Below are 25,168 nucleotides of genomic sequence, written 5' to 3' on the forward strand. Positions count from 1 at the left end.
GGAAACTGTTGGTTTATCACTGCCTGGATCCATCTCCTCCAGCCATCGTGGGCTTTAGGGAAAGAGTTAATGCTATACTTAGGTTAGATAGGGGGGGTATACCTCAAAACAAATGCACTAAAGAAATTCTATAAGCTTTGGGGGGAATGGTTGGACACTCCGGGCCTTCCCTCGTCAGAGTTGCTACAAGACAGTGTGGATGACCAGGTCCTTCTTCTCATAACTGGTTAATGGTTCACCGAATCGGGGTGGAATTGCGCATATCTGAAATGTATAGAGTTGCTGAAAATGATGTGAGAATTTTTATGATAAGGGTAGTATATTAAAATGGAATATTCAATTTGTGACCTACATTAATGTTGGGTATGAACTGCAGGTGCATTGTTTATTGTACAGCTTAAGTGCGGTTCTTTTGACTGAATGTTTTTTTTTCTCTTTTTTTCTGTATTGTTTTTGCGGTGGAAAATACTATATTATTTCTGTTATGTAACCATGTTGCTTAATAAAAATGAACCTGATTTAAAAAAAAGCCTCTCCTCTGCTACATCTAAATCAGCCAAAAGAGGAATTTTATTAAAACTGCACCAAGCAGTCGGGTAAGACTCACCTCACATCAGCGGTATTTTGCCGCAAAACCGGATACGGTACAAATGCGTTTCAGTTCCATTCATTTCCAATGGAATGGCGGCAAGATGCGATCACATGCTGTTGCGTGCGTCATACACAACCGCATGTGACCGCATCTTGCCACCATTCCATTGGAAATGAATGGACCTGAAACGCATTTGTACCGGATCCGGTTTTGCGGCAAAATACCGCTGATGTGAGGTGAGCCTAAGGGGTACTTTACACGTTGCGACATCGCTAGCATCGGCTAGCGATGCCGAGCACGATAGCACCCGCCCCCGTCGTACATGCGATATGTAGTGATTGCTGCCGTAGCGAACATTATCGCTACGTCAGCTTCACACGCACATACCTGCTCGGCGACGTCACTGTGACCGCCGAACTATCCCTCCTTCAAGGGGGAGGTGCGTTCGGCGTCACAGCGACTTCACCGCGACCTCACTAATCGGCCGGCCAATAGAAGCGGAGGGGCGGAGATGAGCGGGACATAACATCCCGCCCACCTTCTCCCTGCTGCATTGCCGTCGGGACGCAGGTAAGGAGATGTTTGTCGCTCCTGCGGGTTTACACACAGCGATGTGTGGAGCTGCAGGAACGACAAACAACATCGTACCTGCGGTCGACCCGACGTTTTGAAAATGAACGACGTTACACAGATCACCGATTGTCGACGCTTTTGCGATCGTTTATCGTCGCACCTAGGATTTACACGTTGCGATGTTGCTACCGGCGCCGGATGTGCGTCACTAACGACGTGACTCCGACGATATTTCGGAAGCGATGTCGCAACGTGTACAGCCCCCCTAAGTGGCACATCACTGGAATCAGGTTCTGTCCCTATATAATGCTGCTATTAGAATAAGTGGCAAAAACCTGCAGATTCGCTTTAAGAGTAAACAAAGTGGATAGTAGTTTGAGACTTGTCAAATACTCACATAAACTGCAATGTAGAGAGCCCCACACATGCCTGATCTACTTCTGTCTGAAGTGCGCACAGGGGAATTGGGGATTGGAGTCCTGGATGTAAATTTGGCACTAATCAGCCATTGATATTGTGTATTATCCTGGTAATATAAATGGATGCTAATACTCTTTTAAGATTTATTGTGGCCGATGGATTACTTCTCACAATGTGGCCCTCGGGCCAGAAAAGGTAGTGTATTTCTGCTCAATATTATACTGCATAATTGATTTTATTTTTTTGTTAATTTCTTCCCCCACTGAGTTTACTGCCTTACGACTAATTTTCATAGTTCATTATTAAAGTAGTTCATCTAAACAATATTTGTATTTATTGAATAGATTTTACTTCTACAAAGGATATGAGCATTGCTCTAATATAGAATGTTTGTAATGTGATCCATCCACACAGGGGAATACAGGATGTTTAATTTTCCATGTGTTTGTAGAGTAAAGCTGAATAGTTTTTGCCTTTTGTCGTGTGAATTGGCAGGATTAGAGGGGGCGCGTAACAATAAACTGTTATTGATGGGACTGTATTATTGGATGCTGCTGCAGTTTATTTTCTAAAGATTGTACGAGCACCGTTAACTTTTTCTTCTCCGTTTTCCATTGTACAATGATGGCAATAGACTAAAATAGATGTCAAACATTTCCTTTTACAGTAACGCTATGAATGCCTGCAGTTCCTTGGCCTGACAAGATGCTGTGTGATTGACAGAAGTGTTTCTTCTGTTACAGATATGCAATTGCAAAGGAAAATTGTGGTTAATTTATTTTAAAACCGATGGTTTAATTTCATGTTGGCAGGAAAAGCTGAAAGTGAAAACTGCTGCATGTTTAAGCCTCCATTTAGAGCTTATTTACAACATATAAGAAGACTTGTCCTCAGCATAGAATCAGTGGTGGGTGCCCGGCTGTGTCATGACAGTCAAAGTGGCTATTACCGTATTTTTCGGACTATAAGACGCACCCTGGTTTTAGAGGAGGAAAATAGGAAAATAAAACTTTAGGCAAAAAAATGTGGTCATGACACACTGTTATGGGGCGAGATCTGCTGCTGATACTGTTATGGGGGTAATGTCCCCAAATTCTCTACTAAGGTACCCCATCCTGGTAATGATCCTCCTGCCTTGTATATGATCCTGCTATAAACCCCCATCCTGCTCATATACCCCTATCCTGCTCATATTCCCCCATCCTGCTCATATACTCCCATCCTGTTCATATACCCCCATCCTGTTTATATACCCCCATTCTATTGATATACCCCCCATCCATCCTGATCCTATACTCCTATCCTGTTCATATACCCCATCCTGCTCATATACCCCCATCCTGTTCATATACCCCCATCCTGTTCATATACCCCCATCCTGTTCATATACCCCCATCCATCCTGCTCATATACTGCCATCCTGTTCATATACCCCCATCCTGTTCATATACCCCCATCCTGTTCATATACCCCCATCCTGTTCATATACCCCCCATCCATCCTGCTCATATACTCCCATCCTGTTCATATACCCCCCATCCTGTCCATATACCCCCATCCTGTTCATATACCCCCATCCATCCTGCTCATATACTCCCATCCTGCTATATGCCCCCATCGTGCTCATATACCATCCTGGTATATGGCCTGTATCCTATAGCACAGAGCAAAAAAATAAACATTTCATTTATACTCACCTTTTCCTCACTCCCTGCAGCACCGATCACATCTTCCTCTCTGGCACGCTGATCTGTGTGTGTGGAGCCGTTCCCCTGCAGCACGCGATGTCTTCCTGTCTGTGCCGATCAGCTGACCAGCACAGATCAGCTGACCGGCACAGACAGGAAGACATCGTGTGCTGCAGGGGGCGGCTCCACACACGGGGACGGGTGAGTGTACTGATTCACTGCACCCCGCGCTGATGATGACTCGCGGGGAGCAGTGAATACAGCCGCACATGATCACTCCAGGCTGTAATTGCCAGGGGTGATAATGCGGACCGGCTCTTTACTATGTGCGCGTCCCCGCTCGTCCTCCCGCCCACCTGTCAGCGCCGGCTTCTGCGCTGAGAAATGGGCGGGAGGATGGGCGTGCATATGTAATGAGCGGGCCCACAAGGTCACGGCAGGCGCTGCTGCTGCCTGCTTGTGCCCCCGATGACCCGCTCCACCGCAGCACCCTCGTTCCCGGCCGCAGCCCTATAGTCAGACCATAAGACGCACCCCCAACTTTCCCCCAACATTTGGTGGGAAAAAAGTGCGTCTTATGGTCCGAAAAATACGGTAAATGCTTATTAGTTACTACCCAACCACATGGCCATTAAGAATAGGTAATCAATTTACTCTCCTCATATTATAATCCATCTGACTGTCATGCTGAAGTCACTTGGTAACCACTAGGGGTAAAATTAGCCTAAGGCTAGGTTCACACTTCCGTTAAATTGTATCAGTCACAATCTGCTGCTCTGGTAAACAACGGAATCCGTTTGGCGGATTCCGTTGTTCCCATAGACTTGTATGAGTGGCAGATTGTGACTGATGATGCTGCGTTGCATCCTCCGCCCGACTGATCAGTCGTGGAATGACTGATCGCGGGCCGGGAGGAACGCAGCTTGTAATGTTTTTTGAGCAGCGCAATCCGTAGGATTTCGCTGCGCATGCTCTCTTTGGCTCCCTGCACACGTAACCAGGATACACATTGGGTTACCAAGCAATGCGCTTTGCCGAGTTACCCGATATTTACCCTGGTTACATGTGCAAGGAGCCAGCGCTAAGCGGTGTACGCTGGTAACTAAGTTAAATATCGAGTAACCAAGCAAAGTGCTTTGCTTAGTTTTTACCCGATATTTACCCTGGCTACATGTGCAGGTAGCCTGACACTTCCCTGCTCGGTTCCGCCCCCTCCCGCACTCTGCATGTATATACACACACACACACAAATAATACCTCCAGATGAAGTATAAAATATTTATATAATATGTATTTTATATTCAGTAGACAAGTTAAAATTGTTATTTATTTTACAGCATCATTATTTTCATGGTACTGTACATGTGAAAAGGATTTACATAATACATTTATAAAATATAATAAACAAAATAATGGTGACAGACTGGTACAGAGGGGAGAGGATCCTGCCCTGGTTACAATCTATAGGTAATGGGAAAGGAGACAATAGGTTGTGGGAGGTGGGGTAGTTGCTGCAACTCCAGTGATAGTGAGATGGCAGCAGGATTATTCCTGGTGTTTGGCTTTTCTGAATAGTTGAGTTTTCAGGTTGATTCTGAAGGTTTCAGTTGTGGGAGACAATCAGACAATGCTGAGGCGCTGAATTTCAGTGGATGGGAGATGCTCAGGAAAAGTCTTGGAGGTGATTGGTTTACATTCCGTATGAAGAAAAGGAGGTCATGGGAGGATCGGAGATTGCATATAGAGAGGTATTCATTTGATAAAATGTTTTGCTACATTTTCTCAAAGGGCCGATAGATCATCTGTTCAGAAATTGTACACGAGATGATCATCTGGTCTCCAGAGTGGCTTCCGTAAAAAAAAAAAAATTATTCTTGAAAAACAATGCCTTCAAGGGGATCTCCTGGAATGGAACACAAATTACTAAAGAAAATTAAAAATAATTACAGAAATACTTTTAATTAGCAAATCCCAGTCATTTTGTGAAGGTAAGAAATTACTATAGAATTAAAATGGCCACCTTGTTACAATCACAGAAATCTGTTATAGAATATTAAGAGGACAGATGCCTGTGAGCATGTGCAGTAGACTCTCTGCCCCTGAACCACCCCCTAAACAGAGGCCGCTCACTCTGCTAATCTCCCTGTCTTTCGTTTTTAGAATTCTTTATTTAACTTGACAACGATTGATTGTACAACAGGAAATCACAATTCAAGAAAAAGATTACTTACAAATTGTATATCATCACAGGAAAATCAAGTAGTGGTAAACAAAGTTCTCAAAGACTTTTACAAGAGAAAGGAAACCCCTGCCCAATGTTAGACAGAGGAGAGGAGAAGTCAAGAAAAGAAGAAGAGAGAAAGACCGAGGAAAAGGAGAGAAGTAGAAGGGGGGAGGAAGGAGAAAAAAAAAAGGGGGGGGAGTCCGGTGGGGGTATAGAAGGGGCACCAATTCACCCAGAAATGAACAGGCCCACACTTGTCCCGAATTATCTTAGTGCCTCCTTATACTCGTCTGTCTGCTGAAAGTCCATCCAGTAATACCAGGTGACCCAGAACTTTTGATAGGTGTCATGGATCAAAGAAGTCAAGTCCTCCATGTGCATAAGGTCATTGACTCTCGAGATCCACAGAACTACCGACGGGCAGGTGACACTCCTCCAGTTTAGGGGGACACATGAATGCGCCACCATAATCAAAAATCTTACGAGGGAGCGTTTGTACGTGGACAACGGCATCTCACTGTACTGTAGCAAGTAGAATTCTGGCCCCATTTCTCCCGTAAACCCCGTCACTGTGCGGTTAATTTGACTTACCCTGGTCCAGAAGGGTTGCAACACATTACAGCCCCAGAAAATATGTAGGAAAGTGTCCTCTGCCCAGCTGCACCGCCAACATACCTGGTCAACTGAGGTGTGCAAACAAGAGGGGACTCTATACCAGCATGCAAGGATTTTGTAATTGGCCTCTTGTAGTCTCAAGGTAAAAAATGTATTTTGAGCAAAACTAAATATCCTAGTTTGTTGCTCTGAGGAGAAACTTATACCTAAGTAATTTTCCCATTGCAGGACATAGAAAGTGTATGCCACATAGGTTCCAATGCCAGACACATAGTTTCAAAATGGGTCCTTTCCGACAAGAACTGCATCCTAGGGGTGAGAGTTTTTAGGAAATGTTTCAGCTGGGCACACCTCCACCTCTCCCTGTCTTTCTGAAATGTTTCTGGTATAGACAAAAGGCGCAGATGGTGTGTTATCCTGGTGGAACCAGAATAAAATTCACAGAAACACTCACCTAGGGGAGTTGTGAAGATCACAACTACCATGTAAGCAGAATTGATCATCACATTGGCTGTCGCAGACCGAGAGGATGAATATGTAGAGGAAAGAGTTAACCCGCTCTGCCGTATGGATAGAAGAAATCACTTTGGAGTAGTAATATTCATGATTTTATTATTCAATATTCAACGCGTTTCAGAGTCTATACAACTCCTTCAGGAATCAGAATCTGTAATGTGATTTCTTCTATCCACACGGTAGAACGGGTTAACCTTTTCCTCTACTCTACGTATACTGAATGACAGTACATGGTATAGGTACTCCCACATTATTAATAACATTTCCGTCAGTTTATTTTTTTTGTTCTATTCCCAAAGAACCCCTTTAATGAGGATTATATCAGCCAAAAAGTAAAGTTCAGATTAACTAGTATATACAATTGAAACCAGACGTTTACATACACTATCTACTAACTATGCTTTTCTCACTATCTGACATGAAATCAGAATAAACCTTTCCCGTTTTTGGTCAGTTAGGATTACCGAAATTATTTATATTTGCCAAATGCCAGAATAATGACAGAGAGAATGTTTTAAGGCATTTTTATTATTGTCTGCAAAGTCAAAAGTTTACATACACTAAGAGTACTATGCCTTTAAACAATATGGGACTGCCCATATGATGATGTCATATCTTTGGAAGCTTGTGATAAGTTCATGGCAACATCTGAGTTCGAGACACACCTGTGGATGTATTTTAATGCACACCTTAAACACACTGCTTCTTTGTGTAGCAACATGGGAAAGTCACAAGAAATCAGCAAAGAGCTCAGGAAGAGAATTGTGGACTTGAACAAGTCTGGTTCATCTTTGGGTGCAATTTTCAGATACCTGAAGACGATTCTGTGCTCCAGAGATGAGCGTGCTTTGGTCAGACATGTGCATATCAACCTAAAAACAAAAGCAAAAGACATTCTGAATATGCTGGTGGAAGGTTGTAAGATTATGTCATTATTCACAGTGAGATGAGTACTTTATCAACATGTGCGAAAAAGCCTCTCTGCGAGGAAGAAGCTATTACTCCAAAAGTAACATAAAAAAAGCCAGATTACTGTTTGTAAATGCACACGGGAAGAAAGGCCTTAGTTTTTGGAGACATGTCCTGTGGTCTGACAAAACTAAAATTGAACTGTATGGCCATAATGACCGTGGTTACGTTTAGAGAAAAAAGGGAGAAGCTTCGAAGCCTAAGAGCACCATCCCAACTGTAAAACACGGTGGTGGCAGCATCATGTTGTGGGGTTGTTTTGCTGCAGAAGGGACTGCAGCAATTTACAAAATAGATGGCATCACGAGGTAAGAAGATTATGTGGCAATAGTGAAGCAACATCTCAAGACATCAGCCAGGAAACTAAACCTTGAGCAGAAATGGGTCTTCCAAATGGACAATGACCCGAAGCATACTGCCAAACTGGTTACAAAGTGGCTTAAGGATAATAAAGTCAATGTTTTGGAACGGCCATCACAAAGCCCTGATTGCTGATGTATGTAAAGCGCTATGGAATCAACAGCGTATATAAGTGAATAAATATTATATGCTATTATTTCAATCCTATTGAAAATTTATGGACAAAGCTGAAAAGGCAGATGCAAGCAAGGAGACCTACACACATGGCTCAGTTACACCAGATCTGTCAGGTGGATTGGGCCCAAATTCCTACCAGCTATTGTGAGAAGCTTATGGAAGGATATCCAAAACGTTTCGGCCAAGTCATACAGTTTAAGGGCAATGGTACCAAATACTAATGTAATGTATGTAAACTTTTGAGCTTGCAGAAAGTAATAAAAATGCCTTAAAACATTCTCTCTCATTAATCTGGTGTTTGGCAAATATAAATAATTTTGGTTCCTAAATTGACCTAAAACGAGAAAGGTTTATTCTGATTTCATGTGAGATAGTGAGAAAAACATGCAGATGTGTCTTTTAGATATTGTATGTAAACTTCTGATTTCAACTGTATATATATTATATATGGGTCCAACCAATGGAACCTACATCTATATTGAGAACAGGACCCTGCTGCTCGCTGCTGTCAGAGTAGGTGGCCAGAATTCATTTCAATTTGTCTGGGGATCCTGAACCCCTAGTAGTGCATGTGTCTCAAGACCATATCTACTATACATTTATGGCACATAGGCCCTTATTCATCAAAGTTTTTACACCAGAAAACTGGCATAACAAGCTTTTGAAAAGTTGCTACATTTTTCACATCTCAGTTACGAAAACATTAGGGGACTTTTGGCATTTTCTGCCAGTTTTTCTCACCTCCACCAAAATGGGTGGGACAGGGGTTGTCACACCCAAGCTCCTGTAATTCATGACGAGCAGTGATGTTCCTTATGCCAGAAATTGGGGACTGGAGCTAGATTTGTGGCAAGGTGCATATCACTTGTTAGATTCTCCTGATTCATTAAGTGGTTGCGTCTTTTAAAGGGATCTTGTCACTTGTAAAAACGCTATTACGTCGCATATATGTGGTTAATAGCGTTTGAAAAATGCCCGGCTCCTGTAAACCCTGCTGCTGGGATGAAATGAACTGTAATATTCCCAGAGGTGTTCCATTTTCAGTCACCGCTATGTGTATGGAGAGCGGCAGCTGTACCCACGCGCCCCGTATAGACTGACAGCCACTCTGCATTAGAACCAGCTGTCAGTCAGTGCAGGGGGCGTGGTTACAGCCGACGCTTTCTAGCCCAACCCCTGAAACGGACAACTATGATGACGCTTCGTTACAGGGAAGTGGCAGAGGCTGATGACGTTTCATTTCAGTATCCCAGCATGCACTGGGATATTCTGAAAGGAAGTGTCATCAAAAAAGGAAATAGTAAAAAAATAAATACAGTCAAGCATTTAGATGGTGTAATACAGAAATGGTAAGGCCTTTTTAATTAAGGTATATTAGAAAATAGATTAGGTTACGGCATTAAATAGATGGGCATGTAGGATGAAAATTAATGTGTATTTTGGACTTCCCCTTTAACATCACATAAACTTACATCACATAAACTTCACTAAAGAAAACTTTTAGCAAACTTTATGGCATGTTTATTGCAAATTTACTTGTAAATGACAAGAATAAATAAGTAATCCACACAAATTATAACTATACATTGTATAAAAAAATGTTTTTCCTTTATAAGACAAAGAGAAATATAAAAATGACTCCTCAGCGCGGGAGTGTATTTTCCTAGGCTATTAATAGTCGCTAGGCCTTTATCATAACCCAGAGAACTCTAGCTAAGCAGTACTTGCTGTGCTCTTCAGATAATGTCTGTTTCCCATGCCCTCTGTTGGAGAAACCAGCTTTTCTCAAGTTTTAAAGCCATATGATTGTTCTATGAAAGCCCGTTCTCTAGTGCAGACTGTGAGAAACAGGCATTGTGCTTGCTTTGGGGTAGAAGCTGAAGCTTGTGACGTCAGCAGAGGATCCTGCAATGATTCATCAGCTGTAATGTGATCCTTGTCGGTTGCATTTCATATAAATAATGGAAAGTCACTCTCCATGGAGACATTGTGCACACAACACCTTTTTCATCATCCCAATTATAAGTCACACCTGTTCTTCAGACTGTACTTTAATCCTATTAGGGAAAGGCAGGTCCTGGCAGTGTTAAGCTTCTACGTATGTATCTGCGGTTGGAAAATACTATCCCACATTCTTATGCACAAATTAATAGTTCCTTTAGGACAATAGCAAAACCCAGCATCCAAATAGTATGAATAAACACACAATTATATCAGTGGGTAAGATCACTATATATAGCAAAAGGTATAAAGACATGGCTGTTGAAAGTGCCGATGATTTATTATGTATAATTATATCATGTATTCTTGTAAAGGTCCTTATTACATATTAGAGATGTCCTCATAAGGCATTGTTTGCTATTGGCAGTAGTTGGGTTCCTCCCCAACAAGCTACACAAAATCAGAATATTATAGTTGTTTTTTGGCACAATCATCAATGTGAATGTACCCTAATGCAGAATTGCTTCCTTTTTTTCTGTCAATTTTTAGCGATTTTGCATATCCCAATTGTTTGTGATCAGAATTAGCTATTTATTTTAATTCAATTAAAAGGAGGGACCATCAGCAGGTTTTTGCTACTCCATCTGAAACATGGCATTAAGTAGGGGCAAAGACCTTGATACCAGCGATCACTTTCTAGGCGCCTTGCTGTATTTTTGTTAAAATCTGTTTTATCTGCTGCAGATCTACTAGTTCTCTGAATGCTGAGCTCTATATAACCCTGATTTCACTACTGATTTGCAGCTTTATGCCTATGCACAGTGTACACAAAAACCTGTCAATCAGTGGTAGGGGCGGGAGGTATATAGAGATCATGAATATGGTGGTCTACATGGCAGTAGGTTTACTAGTCCTCTATTGATAATCTGCTGGCGCTGAAACTGTGAATTTATCAATGCTACAGCAAGCAGCCCAGTACATCGCTGGAGTCAGGGTCTCAATTTTTACATTATGCTGTTTTCAGATTAGGTGTCAATATCCTGGTGACAGATTCCCTTTAGGCTGTTTCACACGTCAGTGAAAAACACAGACGTTTTTCACAGACATGGAAAAAACTCATATGTCCCTCCATGTTCATCTGTGTGATTCACAGCACACATGGGTTGTCTATGTGCAATCCGTGATACGTGCTCCGTTATCCGTGATTGCACATGGACATATATTCACCTGTCCCCGCTCCTGCTGTCCTTCGTGCTGAACTCTTTGATTCTGCTGTTTCCCCGCCCCCCCCTGCAGCTACTTCCAGATCGGCTGTGCCTGCATACATGAATATGCAGCCAATAATTAGCCGACTCTGAAACAGAGGCAGCTGAGGCCGGAGACAAGCAGCGCTGGAGAAGGTGAGTTAAAAATGCTTTTTATTTTCAATGTCCGTGTTTTTCTGGTACGTCTTTCATGGACCACACCATAGTGAGATCTGTGGAACATCAGTGATACCAGAAAAAAAACGGACATGTCTCCGTGCAGCAATCAAGGACATGCGTGTACGCCGCATGGAGACAGTCAGTGACAAATCACTGATGTGTGCACGACCCATTGATTACAATGGGTCTGCGTATGTCCGTGATTCTGGCACGTATAAAAACTAGCACATACGTACCAGAATCACTGGCATTTGAAACAGGCCTTAAAATGAAAAGGTAAATAAAAATGAATATAATGATGACAAAAGGTGTGGTAGGAGTGTTGTGAAAGAGACCCATTGTCCTGTGTGTCTGGAGGTTATCTTTTGACTGCTGTGATTGTGGTTAACATGGCACTAATCAACCTATTTAAGGGTACCGTCACACTTTAGCTACGCAGCAGCGATCCCACCAGCGGTCTGACCTGGTCAGGATCGCTGCTGCGTCGCTACATGGTCGCTGGTGAGCTGTCAAACAGGCAGATCTCACCAGCGACCAGTGACCAGCCCCCAGCCAGCAGCGACGTGCAAGCGACGCTGCGCTTGCAGGGAGCCGGCGTCTGGAAGCTGCGGACACTGGTAACTAAGGTAAACATCGGGTATGGTTACCCGATGTTTACCTTAGTTACCAGCGCACACCGCTTAGCGCTGGCTCCCTGCACTCGTAGCCACAGCACACATCGGGTTAATAAGCAAACCTTTGCTTATTTACCCGATGTGTCCTCCGGCTACGTGTGCAGGGAGCAGGAGCCGGCACTGGCAGCGTGAGAGCAGCGGAGGCTGGTAATGAAGGTAAATATCGGGTAACCACCTTGGTTACCCGATGTTTACCTTGGTTACAGCTTACCGCAGGCTGTCAGACGCCGGCTCCTGCTCCCTGCGCATTCAGGAATGTTGCTCTCTCGCTGTCACACACAGCGATGTGTGCTTATCAGCGGGAGAGCAACAATAAAAAAATGAACCAGGGCTGTGTGTAACGAGCAGCGATCTCACAGCAGGGGCCAGATCGCTGCTCAGTGTCACACACAGCGAGATCGCTAATGAGGTCACTGCTGCGTCACAAAAACCGTGACTCAGCAGCGATCTCACTGTGTGTGAAGTACCCCTAAGGTGATAAGTCTGTGAATGCCATCCAGTGACTGCATATCTGCTAGTTTGGTATATAGTTAACACTGCTAAGATTGACCAAACAGCAAAAAGTCATTACATTCTAAAAAAAAATACAATTCTACAAGTTCTCTAATTGTTGTTCTCTTTCTTTTTTTTTTCTTTTTCTGTTGACAGAAATTAAGAGAAAAACAAAAATCTATACGGGAAAGCCATGGGCCTAACATGAAACAAGTAAAAATGTGGAAAGATTTTGAACAACTGATGGATTGCAAGAAAATGTGTTTTCTTAAGCCACAAAATCAATCGTCAACTGAGCGCATTATTCAAGAAGGAGGAGAGGACCGGCTCATCTTATAAGCACTTGTACATTTCCAGATGTTCTAACACTATATCTACATTACTGACTTCCAATGTATGCAAATAATAGCTTTGTAGAATATAGTTCAGTCTGAATTAGATCTGGTGTATCTTGTTTGTTGAAACCCTCCTCCCTAGCGCTGTCCCCAGTAGTTCATGTAGCTGATCGTGGAGCATTTAATACGCATAGATGATCTGTAAATGTTCTGACCTGCTTCTCATGGGGCCCAGTAAACAGCTGATTTCTCTGGAAGTGTTTTTTCAAGCGGTGAACACAGATGTGTCAGGAACATGACAGGTACTAATGAGTATGAGCCCAACGGCAATGGGACAACTGCTAGCGTCATTTCTTGTTATACAATGATGCTTGTCAAACAATAACACGTATAGTAAAAGAGCATGCCAATACAGGAGAGAAACCATTATGTATTTGTCTCAAATATGTTCAGGTCCTATTGCTTCTAGCCCTGGTTATGATATGCTGTATGTTTGCTGATCAGCATTAAAACCTATTTTTTCTAATTACACAAAATAAATTGTCAATTCTATTTCGAAGAGCAACGCCAAAGTGAGTTTTCTCTATTAACTATTATTTGAACTTTTATGTAACTAGAGCTCTTTCATAAACACATATTTCTCAATAAAAACAAAAACAAAAAAGTGAGCCGGAGTATGAGATGGTATACATGGAGCTTGTGAGCTCATGTTCACACTGGCCATTAGACAAGGAGAAACCAAGGGAAAAATTGTGAAAACATACCCTCCTGTAACTAAATAAAAGCATAGTGCATATAAACATAGGGTACTTAGTAAACACTGTTTTTGATCAAAAAAATCATAAACACATATTCCTCAGTTTCAGTCCTAAGTTGTGAATAAAACTCACCTAAAAGAACAAAAAAAACAAACAACAGAGAAAAAAAGGTAGCTGTATTAACCCCTTCACCCCCCAGGCGATTTTCTGTTTTTCGTTTTTGTTTTTTCCTCCCTTTCCAAGTGCCATAACTTTTTTATTTTTCCGGCAATATTGCCATTTGAGGGCTTGTTTTTTGCGGGATAAGTTGTGCTTTTGAAACACACCATTTATTCTGCTCCATGTTGTACGGGAAAAAAAAACTTCAATTGCCGTGAAATAAAAAAAAGTGAAATTATACAAAAAAAGGAATTGCACTTTTGGCGCCATTTACGAAGACCCGTATCGTTCTCATAGATCTAATGGATGCACCAATTCTGGGGCAGCTGCAGGCGCTATTTTTAAGCTGCGGAGGGCGCAATAAACATGGGACTCTCCAGTCTGAGAATACCAGCCCCCAGCTGTCTGCTTTATCTTGCTGGTTATCAACATTGGGGGGACTGCATGCCCCAAAAAACAGAGGGTGGGCGGGAGAAGCAATGAATATTCATAAGCTTTAATAATGAGCTGACCTGGAAGCAGTGTGACAGCCGCACAGAAACTCGGTAAGTATAATTATCCTGCCTTAAGGTGGCTTTACACGCTACAAGATCGCTAAAGCGATCTCGTTGGATTCACGGAATTTGTGACGCACATCCAGCCGCTTTAGCGATGTCGTTGTGTGTGACACCTATTAGCGATTTTGAATCGTCGCAAAAACGTTCAAAATCGCTCATCGGTAACATCACCCCCTCTTCCCATTTATCGTTGCTGCTGCAGTAACGATGTTGTTTGTCGTTCCTGCGGCAGCACATATCGCTATGTGTGACACCGCAGGAACGAGGAACATCTCCTTACTTGCATCCACTGAAAAAGGAGGAAGGAAGGAGGTGGGTGGTATGTTCCGGCCGCTCATCTCCTCCCCTCCTTTTTTATTGGGCGGCGGTTCAGTGACGCTGCTGTGACGCTGAACTAATCGCCCCCTTAGAAAGGAGGTGGTTTGCCGGTCACAGCGACGTCGCAGAGCAGGTATGTGCGTGTGACGCTGCCGTAGCGATAATGTTCGCTACGGCAGCGATCACCACATATCGGCCGTACGATGGGGGCGGGTGCAATCGCACTTGACATCGCTAGCGATGTAGCAGCGTGTAAAGCAACCCTTAATCCCCATTTTGCTTCCTTTTGCAGCCCCCTAGCCCTTACTAAGACCATTTTATAACACTTACGTTCAGGTCCCTTAGACTTATATGGGGTTCGACACCCATGGTCAAGCCCTGTCTCGAACCAGGCTTTTTTTTTTTTTTATATATATATAAGTCCAGCCGGACACACCGAACTCAAACATCTGTGAGTTAGCCCACCACTAGTGTCCAGCAGACCATTTGTGAGGAGTCCACAAACTTTCAATTGGACCTGAAATCGATTATAAAAGCAGAAATGAAAAAGTCCCTTAAAGCCCTGGCAAATCAGAGCAGGAATAAGAAGAAGACTAGCTTATTTTTTTTATGGTGTTCAATGTCAGGGGTTAAGTAGTGCAACAGTTTTATTGATCATGTCATTCTGGACTCGGCAATACCAAATACGTGCATTTTATTAGTTTATTTTTTTGTTTTTACATATATGTTATTTATTGCTGTAATATTTTTGTTCTTTATTTTATTTGAGTTTTTTAAAAATAATTTTTGAATTTTTTTTTTCCTTTTTTTAACATTCTTACTTATTCCATTTATGGGACTTTAAATTTTATTTTTCTGATCACTTGTTTCACGTATCAGAAATCCACACGTGCCTGTTAGCCAACATGTGAGAGGAAACATGCAGGATAGCTGCGCAAGCCCATATTATAGGAACAGACAGGACTTATGCCATACTGGTACGTTATACGGGTTAAAGGGACTCTGTCATCACAGAATGACTGTTCAAACCAAGTGCAGGCACTCAGCACATGATGGCGTGGCCAAACATCTTTCCACCGACTTGTTTTCTTACTATCACCACCCTTCCTGGCTCTATGAAGCCAGAGCTGTCAATCAAAGAAGAGGGGAGGGTGGAGATAGAGGGAAATCAAACAGGTGAGAAGGTGTAGTTAAATGATTGGCCATGTCATGATGCATTGAACAGCGGTACTTTGAACACTCATTCTGTACTGACAGTCTCTTTAAATGCATTACAGGATGCACCTGGCCCCAGTAAAAAAGGTGGCGGTAGCACAGGTGCAAAGTACTGATAAAACGACCACTCACGAGTACCATCCATAGAGTGGTGGTTGCCTAGTATTACAAATGCACACAGATAAGACTTCTATAGGGCACTAGTAACAAAGATAAGTCTAGTGCACATTTGTCTGCCTTACTGCCTATTAGTGACACTAACACTATTAGATCAGGTGGGCTGTTCAGCACTATTTAAGTGCACTCCACAATGACAGACACCCCAAATCCACAAACCAACAATAAAGGGCCCAGCTGCACCCTGCAAAAGATAAAAAAAATACAATGAAAAATAAGTATCAAAAGGAACCTGTCACCAGGATTTTCTCTTATGAGCTGTGGCCACCATCAATTAGCTCTTATATACAGTATTCTAGAATGCTGTATATAAGTGCCCAGGCAGCTGTGTAGAATGTAAAAAACACTTTTATAATACCTAGGGGGCAGTCTGGTCCAATGGGTGTCGCTGTTCTCCAGTCCGGTGCCTCCTCTCTGCGGCGATCGCTGTCCTTCTGAAACCCGAGTGCATGACGCTTCCCATCTCATCCACACTAGCTGGCATTGAGATCCTGCGCAGGTGCAATTTGATATGCCCTGTTCAGGGCAGATCAAAGTATGGTAGTGCGCACAGGCAGGTGGTCTTTAACCTTTTTTCGCGCCTGCAAATTACAGTATTTTGATCTGCCTTCAGCAGGGCAGATCAATGTGCCCCTGCGCAGGACTGCAATGCTGGCCTGAGCTGGATGGAAGGAAGACGGAGGTGATTGTAGCAGAGAGCAGGTGTGAGACCGGAGAGCAGCGACACCCATCGGACCGGACCGCCCCTTAGGTGAGTATTATAAAAGTGTTTTTTACATTCTACACAGTGGCTTGGGCACTTATGTACCGTATTCTAGAATTTCACACACGTGCGTTAAATGCACAGATGTGTGAAGGAGACCCAAGTGTTATGTTTTTGTGGATTGTGGAGCTAAGAAGTTTTTTTAGATGCCACTATAGCTGAGGATCTGGGAGTTCCCCTAATCTCCTTATATGCTTCCATAAAGCTATCTTCCCTGAATAAATCTCCTCTTTACCAGAGTGTTGGGTTCTGTACTGTGGAGCCAGTATCTCTCACCACTGGTTGTCTTCAGAGGGAAGAGGTATCCTTCTTCATCCTACAGGACCTCCCCACTACAGAAGTTTTGGGCCTCATGTAGCTTCATGCTCACAATCCAATTATTGACTGGGAGAGAGGGAGGTGATATTGTCAAGTGGTCCTCCAGGTCTAAATCTCACTGTATGACCAAGCAAGCCTAGGTGGTAAGCTCCACTGCACGGGACTCTTGGTATTTGGCACAGTTTCCAAAAGTGTTTTCTGAGGGGGCCACACGAAAGCTACTGCCACATAGAACGTAAGATTTCTCCATCTAACTTACTAAAAGGGCGAAATTACTTAAATGCAGTATTCTTAATTTGTCAGAACCTGAGAGACAAGCCATGAGATTATATTAAGGAGAACTTGACCAATGGGTTTATTCACCCCTCCAAATCCCCTGTGGGAACAGGGTTAGTTTTCGTAACCAAAAAGGATGTGGATTTGCGACATTGTATTGATTATCGGGAGCTCTATCGGATAACGGTACTTAACCAGTACCCCCCTTCCACTCATTCCCGATTTATTTACCCAGATTGGTTCACCAAGCTGAACCTCATTGGAGCCTATAAGCTTGTTTGCATCAAGAGGGCGGATGAACGCAAAATGGCCTTTAATACCCTGAAAGGTCATTATGAGTATTGTGTCTTGCTCTTTGGCCTTTCTAATGCCCCTGCACTATTTCAGGCATTGGTTAATGATATTTTTCAGGACTCCTGTGTATTTGTGCCATTGTTTTAATTGAGGATATCCTCATCTTTTCCAGAGACTGTGCGACACATAGGGCCCATGTGCATGTCGTTCTGAAGAGATTAGAGGATCACTATTTGTGTTTCAATATAGAGAAATGTGTATTTGAACTGCAACAGTTGGGGTTCCTGGAAGATATCCTCTCCCCTAGGGGTTTTTGGGTGAACCCCGCAAAGGTACGATGGTACTTGATTGGGCCATCTCAAAGCTTTACAGCGCTTCATGAGTTTTGCTGACTATTACTGGAGGTTTATCAAGCGGTTCTCCAAGGTGGTGAAACCTCTCACTGATCTCACTCATATAAAGCGGCAGATGTCTGCAATTGGGATCCCACTGCGATCAGGGCATTTAGCACTCTCAAGAAGGCCTTTTCCTCTGCTCTCATTCTGGCCCAGCCAGATGTTAACAGGCCTTCTGTGGTGGAGGTGGATGCCTCCGAGGTAGGGGTCGTATCAGGGATCATCTACCCTAAATAATCTGAGGCTATGCGTCTTTTCCTCTGGTAAATTTTCTCCTCCAGAGCTGAACTATGACATTGGTAACTGAGAACTTCTCACCATTAAGTTAGCTCTGGAGGAGTGGAGGAAACATCTCCTTGTTGGGCTAAACATCTGATTACTGTACTTATGGGCCATAAGAACCTGATTTATTTTAAAAATGTCAAGAGATTAAATTCTAGGATTCATTATGGCCTCTGTTCTTTACCAGATTTAATTTTTTTATTTCTTTCCTCTCTGGGACCAAGAATGTACGTCCAGATGCTCTCTCTCGGAGTCTTTGTCCCATCCAGTCTGAGGTTATTGTGCCGGATTCTATCCTTCCCAAGGGGGTTGTGGTCTCCTCTGTCAATGTGGCCTGGAAGGTGGTTAAGATGCTGGGAATGGCTCCGCCTTTTACGCCTCATGACAAATTATTTGTTCCTGTGCACTTGAGGTTGGGGTTGCTCCGGGAATGCCATGACTCTGTCACTGTGTGTCACCTGGGCATCAGGGTTACATTTCATCTCTTAAACAGAGGGCATTGGTGGCCATCTCTAAGTAAGGATGTAGAGGCCTACGTTAATGTAAAATTTGCAACGAGAAAGAAAATCCTCGCCGACCCACTTTAACAAACTGCCATTTGGTTCCCCTTGCTAAGCTGCCCAATGCCCTGGAGATGGTAGATTAGTTTCTCGCAGATGGTACACCTGCATGGTGTTTTTATAAATATTATCTCCAATTGAAGCTTCCAGGTTTTTTTATAGGTTTTGGAGGGATTTTTGTAATCCTCTCATGATGGAGCTGTCATTTTCGTCTGCATACCACCCTTAGACTAACGGGAAGACTGAGCAAACCAACCAGTGTTTGGAGTCATATTTGAGATGATTTTGCTCCCATAACCAGTGAGAATGGGGGGGGCATACCTGGCCTTGGCTGAATTCGCTTTAAACAATAGGCACCACGAGGCTCTTGATACGTCCCCTTTCTTTTGTAATCTAGGTTTCCATCCTAGGTCCCCATGCTTCAGGGAGGAGGGGAGCAAGACACTTCCTGTGCTCTCTGAAATGCTCCACTATCTCTGGAAGGTCAGGGGGAAGGCTCAGCATAATCTCAAGAGAGCAGGTGAGAGCATGAAGAGGCATGCTGATGAACACTGAAAGCAGAGGCTCAAGCTCAGAGTTGGGGATAGGGTCTGGGTGTCAACTAAAAATCTTAAGATTAAGGTGCCTTCTCCAAAGCTGACACCCAGGTTTAATAGACCTTTCCCCATTATCAATATCATCAATGACGTGGCCTTTAGAGTCAATCTTCCTGCTTCCATGTGTATTTCCAATGTCTTTTATAAAAGGGTTGCTTAAGAAGGTGTTAACTCCATTGGTAACCCAGGAGCCTCCTCCTCCTATTGTGGTGGACGATGCCAGAAAGCATGAGGTAAAAAATATTGCTGACTCTTGGAAGATTCAGAGCTCTGTCCAATATTTAATCCACTGGAAGAGGTACAGTCTGGAGGAGAGGTCCTGGGTACCAAGAGACAGAATTCATGCCGATCACCTTATCGCTGAGTTCCATAACAGATATCCTGATAATATTGGTGGTGAGAGTTCAGAAGCCTCTCCTAGACAGAGGAATACTGTTAGAAATACCTGCTGTGCTTGCACTAATCTTCCTCCAGTTGCCAGACTTCCCTGCCATTCTGTCTGCTCTGGGGTGGGCTATTGCACACTCAGGTTGCTCGACTATACTCAATGGTGCTGCGTTTGTGGAAGTGGTGTGTGAGGTGGGGAAATGGGACACTGTCTCCCCCGATTGTCAGGCAATACAGGATACAGCCTTTCCTGGTGTAAGCCAGTGATGGGAATGTGTGCACCCTGCTGTACAGGTTAACAGGGAGTGGCTCCCTGGACATGACTGGGAGGGATGCATTACCCTAGATTAATCTGTAGTACTGGACTAGCACTTTCAACCCTGCTCCTAACCCAGTCCAATACTGTTTATTCAGTTTCCTTGCGTAGTGTCTAGTGAGTGGTTTTTGGTAAGCTTCTGGTTGCTTCTCAGCATTTGCTAACAGATACTTCTGGTTCTTCATCCCTGGCTATAGTCCCTGGTTTTCCCTTTTGTTATTCTTATTCTGTAATGTGCCCCTAGTTTTGAATTTACTCCTGTTACCTGACTCTGACATCGTCCGCATCACCAGATGCCAGCTATCCTGACAGCAGTCTTGGAAGGGCTCTGTCAAAGCCCCCCTCTCTTTCGGAAGCAGGTAATATCGCCCGGCCCTTAAAGGAAATCTGTCACCAGGTTTTTGCCACCTAATCTGAGAGCAGCTTAATATGGGGGCAGAGATCTTAATTCTAGTGATATGTCACATACTGGGCCGCTAAGTGTAGTTTGAAATAATCACTGTGTAATCAGCAGATTATCATTACATTAGAGGACTATTTTGCGCGCTGCCAGGAAGTCCACCATATTCATGAGCTCTGTATAAAGGCCCAGTCACACACAACGACTTACCAGCGATCCCGAAAACGATGCGACCTGATAGGGATCGCTGGTAAGTCGCTGGGAGGTCGCTGGTGAGATATCAAACAGTCAGACCTTACCAACGATACAGGTCGCAGTAGTGACCTGTATAACAATCACAGCAGTCACTGTGACCCTGTCACACAGTGTCAAACACAGTGATGTGTCCTGCCCAGCAGGACATCGCCTTTGAAGAAAATGGCCTGGACCATTTTGCAGCGACTAGAGATCTCACAGCAGGGGTCTGATCACTGGTAGATGTCACACATAACGAGATCGCTAACGGGATCTCGCTAGCGATCTCGTTATGTGTGACGGTACCTTTACTGCTAGATCTGCAGCAGAGAAAACATTGATTTTATCAAAATGACAGCAAACAGCTCAGTAAGTGACACATCGCTGGAATCAGAGTCTCTATCTCTACATTGTGCTGCTCTCAGATAAGATAGCAAAACCCTGATGACAGATTCCCTTTAATGACTTGCCTTGCAGTCGCAGCTTGTGCCAAGTGCGTCTATGACTGCGCTACTGCTGGTCCGATGCAAGTCTCAACAGGATTGATCTCCTCTTACATAGAACACCGAACTAAAATTACAACTATGCATACTCATCTCTGGAACTGCTCCTGTTCCCATCATTGACACTACATTGTCGTGTCACGTGCCAGTTGCAGCCAAAGAGCAGCCGCTCATCAATATTTTGTCAGGCTGGGAATCCAATGATGTAGTATAGGCTGGCAGTGGCAAGTGACACAACAATGCAGTGTCAATGCTGAGAACAGTGGCGCCATTTCATGAACCGATTTAATTTGGCTCCAGAATTGATTAGCTGGGGTTGTCCAGTAGTTGACAACCCCTTTAAGCTCGATGAATACACATATGGCCTTGTTAGGAGAACTTTTCATTTATATACAGCTGTTGAGCTGGCTCAGAAAATTCGCTACTATTATAATTGCCTCCAGCTATTATCTGTGATGAAATAATAATAAATTTTATTTGAATACATTATATGATTAAGAAGGAATGTGAAATGTTCATGAGTAAGTTTCTGATTTTTCATTAACACGAACACTTGAGAACAATTTGCTGTGAACCTTCTAGGTTGTGCGAATTCGCCTGTTCTGGTAACAAAGCTCCTCTGATTGAACACAGCCTAAATTTAGAGCCAGCGCTCGGTATACATTTGAGTGTCCTGTGATTAGTGTTTATTCTAAGTGATGCCAGGCATATTTTAAAACCATATTTCTCTGCACATAAGATTCAAGCCTTGGTCAAGTTTCTAGTAAAATAAATAACATTTTTATATGTATGTGACATTTTTATGTAAAGAAGACATATGTTTATCTTCTAGAAGTAGATATTGTAGGCCACCTGTGAGAAGACCTTCTGTGTCCATGAGTTTTGCTCTTGTTGTTTTTCACATGTCGTTATATCATAGAGATAAGGTCCTCATAGAAGCTAATCACAATCCAGGTTTTATTTTGTTGTACATTTGCAAAATTTGCAAAATGTCACCACATGGTCAGCATCTTTCTGAAGAAGCCTAAAGCGGTGGTTCACTACTCTGCACTAGTGGCCACATCTCTGTAAAACTGATAGGGAAGGCTTTTGTCAAATACCTTGTTCAACCAATTCTGCCTCTGAGCGGCACTATAGCGCAATGCTCATCCCCATGAAGTGACCCCCCCCCCCGGGCTCCATGACCTCTGAGATCCGGTGATGTAAGGTCAACTTCCAGTTGACCTGACATCACTAAGGCCGGCCCCAGTCTTCCTGAGTGACTGGGCTGTGGGCGGCTTTTCACCGCTCATCACAGCCCAGAATCTCACGTGCTTTCTCGTTCACTGCAGAGCGCTGCAAGCAGGAGCGATGCTGGGCTGTAACGAGCGATGAAACGCCGCCCACAGCCCAGTAACTCAGCAAGACTGGGGCCGGCCTCAGTGATGACGGGTCAGATGGACATCACCGGATCTCAGATGTCATGGAGCCTGGGGGGTAACTTCTTGGGGATGAGCTGACCGCAATAGTGCCGCTCAGAGGCAGAATGGCTGAACTGCGTATATAGAAAAAGCCTTCTCTATCAGTTTTACAGAGATGTGGCCTCTATTGCAGAGTAGTGAACCACCTCTTTAATATATCATTTCTATTGTTTCCCCTTTAAGGCTCATTTTCTTTAACTTCTTTAAGTAATGTACTGTCTACTGTGCGCCAAGTAGGTAATTAAATTAATTGCATATAAATTAAGGCCACCCAATATACATGGAAACCTGGATGCAGTAGGACGTTCCATCGCCTACATGTAATGCTTGCCAATAGACATTGTTGCTTATATTTATTTATTGTGAATACATCCAAAAATATACATGCCACTTGTGCCAATATCACAACACATGGGCCTTTGTGTGGTTTTTTTATGTTTTGGATTTTGTTGTTTTTTTTACGGAAGAATCTGGAAAGGGATAGAATAGCCACCAGCTGCTGTGCAGAACTGGAGCCAGACCAGGTTGTTATTAGGAATGCTATTATTGACGTAGGTAATTGTATCTGCACTGTTGTGAGAGCAACGGATGAGGTGCAGGCAGAATTTACTCTTTGTAATCCGCGTATCACAGTGATCTGTATTAAACATCCATCTCCTTTGCCCGTTTTTTAAAAAAAAAATACAAAGAAAATCATTATGCAGTTTGTGCTTGTGAAACCAAATCTACTTTAAACAGTTGGCATCCACAAAGCACATCTTGTTTCCATCAGGAAAACATTGCTCTTATTATTTGTGCCAGACAGCTCTCCTTGGCCTTTTAAAGGGATCCACTTGCTGGTGGTTTGGCAATGTCACACAAATTTTAGACTGACACTCCTTGAAGAATTTGATTGAAACTCTATATGTCTAGATAACATTCAAAGCAGTGCTCCTGCCTTTGTTTCAGAATTATTTTTGGAAACAACAGGAGCAACCTTGGTCTCAGCTGCTTTTCCAATTTAGGAGTTTTGTGGTTCTCTTGTAATACATATATGTTCATATATGTAGGTTTGCCTAGGACATTAATCATCATTAGACCAGGAGACTGTACGATTTTGCTGCCTGTTGTAGATATTTTCTATTAAGGAAAAACAGCTTTTGTTTATAAAATATAACATACAGTGCCTTGAAAAAGTTTTTATACCCCATTAACTTTTCAACACTTTTTTCATCATATACTGACAAACATAAATAGGGAAGAAAAAGTTCCAGCATCCACGTCCAGTTGAATAAAATGGTCTTTTTTAGATATGCATTAAAAAAGTGATAAGATCACATCCTGAGCAATAAAAATCCCCATGAAATTGAGGGGTATGGTAGATGGTACGCGTTTCGAGCGTTCACCGCTCTTAGTCCCAATCCATTGGGACTAAGAGCGGTGAATGCTCGAAATGCGTACCATCTACCATATTCCTCAATTTCATGGGGATTTTTATTGCTCAGGATGTGATCTTATCACTTTTTTAATGCATATCTAATCAAGAACATTTTATTCAACTGGATGTGGATGCTGGAACTTTTTCTTCCCTGTTTGGGTACTTTAGCCTGGCCGGCTTACCTCCCGTGCACCTGTCCTCCATTCAAGTCTCCATCAGAGTTGGTGAGCTGAACTTTTTCTTTTTCTCCAGTTTGTGACAAACTTAAATGTACTTTAGTGAAGTATTTGTAAAGTGTGAACAAAATTGTACATAGTTTTCTAAATAATTTAAAAATATAAATTTGAAAATTGTGACGTGTATTTGTATTCAGCCCCCTGTTGTCTCATACCCATGAATAAAATCCTAGTGACCAATTGCCTCCAGAGGTCACGTAATTAAAAGTACATTGAGTCCACCTGTGTAATTTATTCTCAGTATAACTACAACTGTTCTGTGAAGGCCTCAGAGGTTTGTTTAAGAACATTAGGGATCAAACAACATTGTGAAAGTTTAGGTTATAAAAAAAAGTTAAAAAAAATAACCCAAGCTCTGAACATCTCACACAGCACTATTCAATCCATCATTCAAAAATGGAATGCATATGGCACAACTGCAAATCTACCAAGACATGGCCATCCAGCTAAACTGACATCCCAAGCAATGAGAGCACTAATCAGAGAAGCAGCCAAGAGGCCCATGGTCACTCTGGATAAGCTGCAGAGATCCACAGCTCAGATGGGA

General features: G+C 43.0%; 1 protein-coding gene and 1 long non-coding RNA gene across 3 annotated transcripts in view; one reads left to right on the forward strand and one right to left on the reverse strand.

The window, feature by feature from the left end:
* Positions 1–13,624, forward strand: part of IFT81 (intraflagellar transport 81) — a 264,881-nt gene extending 251,257 nt beyond the window's left edge. The window contains exon 19 of one of the 2 annotated variants that reach the window (XM_075341832.1): positions 12,822–13,624. In XM_075341832.1, the coding sequence (XP_075197947.1) occupies positions 12,822–13,004 (183 nt within the window). In that variant the 3' untranslated portion in view covers positions 13,005–13,624. The remainder of the gene's footprint in view (positions 1–12,821) is intronic. The other variant, XM_075341833.1, reaches the window with a different exon arrangement.
* The window catches only part of LOC142299511 (uncharacterized), a 98,516-nt gene continuing 80,517 nt past the window's right edge, over positions 7,170–25,168 (reverse strand). Inside the window, exon 4 of the long non-coding RNA XR_012752657.1 lies at positions 7,170–7,500. This is a non-coding gene — a long non-coding RNA (uncharacterized LOC142299511). The remainder of the gene's footprint in view (positions 7,501–25,168) is intronic.

The sequence above is a fragment of the Anomaloglossus baeobatrachus genome, chromosome 1 (assembly GCF_048569485.1).
Source record: "Anomaloglossus baeobatrachus isolate aAnoBae1 chromosome 1, aAnoBae1.hap1, whole genome shotgun sequence".
Taxonomy (NCBI): domain Eukaryota; kingdom Metazoa; phylum Chordata; class Amphibia; order Anura; family Aromobatidae; genus Anomaloglossus; species Anomaloglossus baeobatrachus.